The sequence below is a fragment of the Diaphorina citri genome, unplaced genomic scaffold (assembly GCF_000475195.1).
Source record: "Diaphorina citri unplaced genomic scaffold, Diaci psyllid genome assembly version 1.1 scaffold5800, whole genome shotgun sequence".
NCBI lineage: Eukaryota > Metazoa > Arthropoda > Insecta > Hemiptera > Psyllidae > Diaphorina > Diaphorina citri.
The window spans coordinates 1-6152 of NW_007383176.1; the positions used below are offsets into that span (position 1 = coordinate 1).

Genomic DNA, 6152 nt, shown 5'->3' on the forward strand with positions numbered 1-6152 from the left:
TTGTGGTTACAATGCTGAATGCAAAGTTATCAATCATACTCCGATATGTACTTGTCCTCAAGGATTTATTGGAGATGCCTTCAGCGGATGTTATCCTAAACCACCTGAACGTAAGTTTCCTACCCTTTGTCTGCTATTTAGTCTGTATGAATCTATATTTCCATGAGTATCTGTGTTAGACTCTGGTTCATAAAAAAAAGAAAAAAAGAAAAAAAATACGTTTTTTTATGAATAATTAATTTTCCTCAAATATTTTTTCTTACCGTTTCATAACCACTGTTCTATCTTTTCCTTTTCAGCTGAACAACCAGTTGTTCAAGAAGACACTTGTAATTGTGCTCCAAACGCAGACTGCAAAGATGGTGTATGTGTATGTCTACCTGATTACTACGGAGATGGTTATGTATCCTGCAGACCAGAATGTGTTCTCAACAGTGATTGCCCAAGCAACAAAGCTTGTATCCGAAACAAATGTAAAAATCCATGTGTTCCTGGAACTTGTGGCGAAGGTGCTATTTGTGATGTCATCAATCATGTAGTTATGTGTACTTGTCCTCCTGGAACAACTGGAAGTCCATTTATACAATGTAAACTTATTCAATATGAGCCTGTGTACACAAACCCATGTCAACCATCACCTTGTGGACCAAACAGTCAATGCCGCGAAGTCAATAAACAAGCTGTATGTTCATGTCTGCCGAATTACTTCGGTAGTCCCCCAGCTTGTAGACCTGAATGTACTGTCAACTCTGATTGTCCATTGAACAAAGCTTGTTTCAACCAGAAATGTGTAGATCCATGTCCAGGAACATGCGGTCAAAATGCCAACTGTAAAGTTCAGAATCATAATCCGATCTGTAATTGCAAACCTGGATACACTGGGGATCCTCGCGTCTACTGTAACAAAATACCTCGTAAGTACTTTTTTGTACTCTTTCAATGTTATTTTACCTCTTTTAAAATGCATTGTTATATTAATTCAATTGGTACTTCCAGGATTTGTAGTTTTTCACATTATCTCAAAAGTTATTCAATAAATAATTTCAAAAACTTTTTTCAGCTCGTCCACCACCACAAGAAGATGTTCCAGAACCTGTCAACCCATGTTATCCATCACCTTGTGGACCATATTCACAATGTAGAGATATTGGAGGCTCGCCATCATGTTCTTGCTTACCAAACTATATTGGAGCACCACCAAATTGTAGACCAGAATGTGTGCAGAACAATGATTGCTCAAATGATAAAGCTTGTATTAATGAGAAATGTCAGGACCCATGTCCAGGATCCTGTGGCTACAATGCTCTGTGCGTTTAGTTCCTGCTATCCAAAACCTCCAGAACGTAAGTATGGCATTAACTTTAGAATGTAAGTTACTTGAAGAACTGACTATAGGTGTTACTGATTATTTATGCGACAACTCGCCTAAAATTTTACATTTATAAGTTCGATATTTTCTTCAAATAGGTATGTGAGTACTATGTTCAACCATTGTTCTTATGAAATTGTTTTCTTTTTCAGCTGCTCAAGCCACTCCCATTGAAGAAGACACCTGCAATTGTGTACCAAATGCAGAATGTAGAGAAAATATCTTTAGTTTTGCTCCAATGGTCTCAAGCATTGCAGATGGAAAGTTTTATAGTTCTGTTGTCGCTACGACAGACTGCGTTGCCGCAACTGAGCCATTTTGACAGGAAGCAGGTACTGTTGTGTTTTTATTTTATACTTTAAGATTAGTGTTGACTTGAATTTTACGACGAAATAAGGAACTTGGATTGGGTACACGAAATATTTAGGCTGCGCCAATAAATAAGGTAGATTTTGGTTTATAGTTATTGAAAATTTATATGATTTAAGTTCCTTTATCTTTTATGATTTCGGTATTATCACTAGACTTTAAATACAGTTGAGGTTTAGGTACAATTTTTTAGAAACCTTTTGTTACGTTCTATATTCTTTCTCAAAGACATCTTCCAATATGACAAAAGATGCTCCTATATTTATTAATTTATCTAACACCAATTGCTAGGAATAACAAGTAACACATTATTAATCATTCTAGGCTATTATTGAAAAATATAATAGTTGAAGAGTCCAACAAAGGCTCCACGTTCCAATGAAATGGAATCGATGTAGGTCTTTTCTAGTTACTAATTTGCCAAATTTCTTTACCTAATTTACTAATGCTTTTTCGCTGACAGCTTTGAACCTACTACTTTGCAATGTAAAACTGTGCAATATGAGCCTGTGTACACAAACCCATGTCAACCATCACCTTGTGGACCTAACAGTCAATGCCGTGAAGTCAACCATCAAGCTGTATGTTCATGTCTCCCGAATTACCTCGGTAGTCCTCCAGCATGTAGACCAGAATGTACTGTGAACACTGATTGTCCACTTGATAAAGCTTGTGTTAATCAAAAATGCATTGACCCATGTCCTGGATCTTGTGGTCAGAATGCCAACTGCAGAGTTATTAATCACAGTCCATTATGTTCTTGCAAACCTGGCTTTATTGGAGAACCGCGAATCAGATGTAATAGAATACCACGTAAGTGCTTTTGTCGTAACCTTCATAGGCTACGAAATTATATTGCTGAATCATACTGGAGAACCGCGAATCAGATGTAATAGAATACCACGTAAGTGCTTTTGTCGTAACCTTCATAGGCTACGAAATTATATTGCTAAATCATGATGAAAATTGCGATTATAAAATATCAGTAATTCCAGTGTAGCTATGTTTATTATTGTTTAATACAGGGCGACGCGACGGTTTCTAAGAATCATAGACTTTCATGCATTGATATATCTCCAAAAGTTTCAATTCCATTCATACATATGTTATTGTTTCAATTTTTCAGCACGTCCTCCACCTCAGGAAGATGTCCCAGAACCTCCTACCAATCCATGTATTCCATCACCTTGTGGACCTTATTCCGAATGTAGAAATATCAATGGTGGACCATCTTGTTCATGTAGACCTGGCTACATTGGAGCTCCGCCAATCTGTAGGCCAGAATGTATTCAGAACTCAGAATGCTCTTACGACAAAGCTTGTATGAATGAGAAATGTCAGGACCCATGTCCAGGATCTTGTGGTTACAATGCTGATTGCAAAGTTATCAACCACACGCCGATATGTACTTGTCCTGAGGGATATACTGGCGACGCATTCAATGGATGTTATCCCAAACCACCTGAACGTAAGTTTCCCATGTACCTAATACAACTCTGTGTTTCTGTCACTATTTACTTTATCATGATTTGTCTAAATGTTCTGTAGGGGATTCGAAGTAACATCTATATTTTAGATAGTATCATTTTAAAAGTGATTCAAAGAAATAACTAAATAAATCTGGTTTTTGTTACAGCCGAACAACCAGTTGTTCAGGAAGACACTTGTAATTGTGTACCAAATGCAGAATGTAGAGATGGTGTATGTGTATGTCTACCTGATTACTATGGAGATGGTTATGTATCCTGCAGACCTGAATGTGTTTTGAACAATGACTGTCCTAGTAACAAAGCTTGTATAACTTCAGTTCCTGCTATCCCAAACCTCCAGAACGTAAGTTTCCTTCCCTTTTCAAAACGCCATATTTCGTTCTCTATTATATTCATGGTTTTGAGACATTTCTAATTTTATATGCAGTCTACTTAAGCTGAAATCGTATTTCGTTCTGGACTGTGTTTTTGCTGGTCCGGGCTGATACCAATCTTGAATTTTCACCTAAGTAAAGTTTAGCTTAGGTTTTAAATTTCACCTTCTTTCATGAATACTAAATAATGAGGCATCATTTTTTCATCAGTTCCATTATTCGTATCACCGTAACTTTCATCAGCTTCAATTTAGAAAATTTGAATTAGGTGCTTTATAACCTATAGCTATTAGATATTAGAACATAACCATATTTGTTAGAGCATAGGTATACTAAAATCTGACATCTAATATTTATTGCGCTTTCAACCATCGCTGTACAAGGCATCATTTTTTCATCAGTTCCATTATTCGTATCACCGTAACTTTCATCAGCTTCAATTTAGAAAATTTAAATTAGGTGCTTTATAACCTATAGCTATAAGATATTAGAACATAACCATATTTGTTAGAGCATAGGTATACTAAAATCTGACATCTAATATTTATTGCGCTTTCAACCATCGCTGTACTAAATAGTATTGTAGATTTCTAACTAATACATTATATTCCATTCGAGATCGCTACAGTCTTTACAGCTTCAAACTAATATTAGTAAATCAATTTTAAAATCACTAACAACTTTTAATTTTATTGATGTGGGTAATAGAAAGTATTTGGTCCAATATGTACATGTCCTGAAGGATACATTGGAGATGCGTTCAGTTCCTGCTATCCAAAACCTCCAGAACGTAAGTTTCCTTCCCTTTTCAAAACGCCATATTTCGTTCTCTATTATATGCATGGTTTTGAGACATTTCTAATTTTATATGCAGTGTACTTAAGCTGAAATCGTATTTCGTTCTGGACTGTGTTTTTGCTGCTCCGGGCTGATACCAATCTTGAATTTTCACCTAAGTAAAGTTTAGCTTAGGTTTTAAATTTCACCTTCTTTCATGAATACTAAATAATATGTCAACCATCACCTTGTGGACCGAACAGTCAATGCCGTGAAGTCAATCATCAAGCTGTGTGTTCATGTTTACCAAATTACTTTGGTAGTCCTCCAGCTTGTAGACCAGAATGTACTGTGAACACAGATTGTCCACTTGAGAAGGCTTGCTTCAATCAGAAATGTGTGGACCCATGTCCCGGCACTTACTAAATAATTATAATGAAACGATCTATCTTGTGATTTCAGCTGTGCAACCAGTCATTCAAGAAGACACATGTAACTGTGTACCAAACGCAGAATGTAGAGATGGTGTATGTGTATGTCTACCTGATTACTATGGAGATGGTTATGTATCCTGCAGACCTGAATGTGTATTGAATACCCGGCACTTGTGGTCAGAATGCAAATTGTCGAGTAACAAATCATAATCCACATTGTATTTGTAAACCTGGCTTCACTGGAGATCCTGTCGTCTATTGCAACCGGATACCTCGTAAGTAACTATTGACATTTCCTTATTTGATTCAATTTCCCTTCCCTTTTATCACTACAACTGAATATAGAACCAAAGCTTTTTACGTATTACCATGATTGCCTCAAGACATGATTATGCAAGTTTGACTTATCTGAAACTTAATAATTTGTTTTTCCAACAAAGTATGGTGTTGATTTAACGTGTTTCTTCTTTATTCACAGCTCGTCCACCACCTCAAGAAGATGTTCCAGAACCTGTCAATCCATGTTATCCATCACCTTGTGGCCCATATTCACAATGTAGAGATATTGGTGGATCACCATCATGTTCTTGCTTACCGAACTACATTGGATCTCCACCAAATTGTAAACCAGAATGTTTACAAAATTCGGAATGTCCATATGACAAAGCATGTATCAGAGAGAAATGTATTGATCCATGTCCTGGTTCTTGTGGATATGGTGCTGTCTGTACAGTGATCAATCATAGTCCAATATGTACATGTCCTGAAGGATACATTGGAGATGCTTTCAGTTCCTGCTATCCAAAACCTCCAGAACGTAAGTAAAATTGGGTTATGCAAACCCGCATTACTTGTTCTACTGTTGATAGAAGATGTATCCAACATATAAATTGTCGCAAATTTGGAAGAAGTACAAATAAAAAAGTTATCAAGGTACTCAAGAAGAAAAAATCCTTGTCATTATGAAGAACCTTTGTATTATATTGCTATTAATGGTTTCTTTTTTCAGCTGTTCAAGCTACTCCCATTGAAGAAGACACTTGTAACTGTGTACCAAATGCAGAATGTAGAGATGGTGTATGCTTGTGTCTACCAGATTACTATGGAGATGGTTATGTATCGTGCAGACCAGAATGTGTTCAGAACTCAGATTGTCCACGTAACAAAGCTTGTATTAGAAACAAATGTAGAAATCCATGTACACCTGGAACTTGTGGTGAAGGCGCAATATGTGATGTTGTAAATCATGCTGTTATGTGTTCTTGTCCTCCTGGAACCACAGGAAGTCCATTTGTTCAATGTAAACCGATTCAATATGAACCTGTTTACACAAACCCAT

General features: G+C 36.5%; 3 protein-coding genes across 3 annotated transcripts; all 3 read left to right on the forward strand.

Annotated features, from left to right (window-relative positions):
• Window positions 1–4: 4 nt before the first annotated feature.
• Window positions 5–1308, forward strand: LOC103521721 (neurogenic locus notch homolog protein 1-like; the record flags this gene model as incomplete). Its single annotated transcript, XM_026832266.1, has 3 exons — window positions 5–110; window positions 300–914; window positions 1061–1308. Coding segments are annotated over 3 exons (969 nt in total), but the record flags the coding sequence as incomplete, so codon positions are not given.
• Window positions 1309–1569: 261 nt separating this feature from the next.
• Window positions 1570–3532, forward strand: LOC113472496 (neurogenic locus notch homolog protein 3-like; the record flags this gene model as incomplete). Its single annotated transcript, XM_026832263.1, has 4 exons — window positions 1570–1697; window positions 2202–2551; window positions 2865–3206; window positions 3375–3532. Coding segments are annotated over exons 1-4 (978 nt in total), but the record flags the coding sequence as incomplete, so codon positions are not given.
• A 1650-nt stretch (window positions 3533–5182) lies between these two features.
• Window positions 5183–6146, forward strand: LOC113472497 (delta-like protein D; the record flags this gene model as incomplete). Its single annotated transcript, XM_026832264.1, has 3 exons — window positions 5183–5210; window positions 5292–5630; window positions 5823–6146. Coding segments are annotated over exons 1-3 (691 nt in total), but the record flags the coding sequence as incomplete, so codon positions are not given.
• Between the last annotated feature and the right edge of the window lie 6 nt (window positions 6147–6152).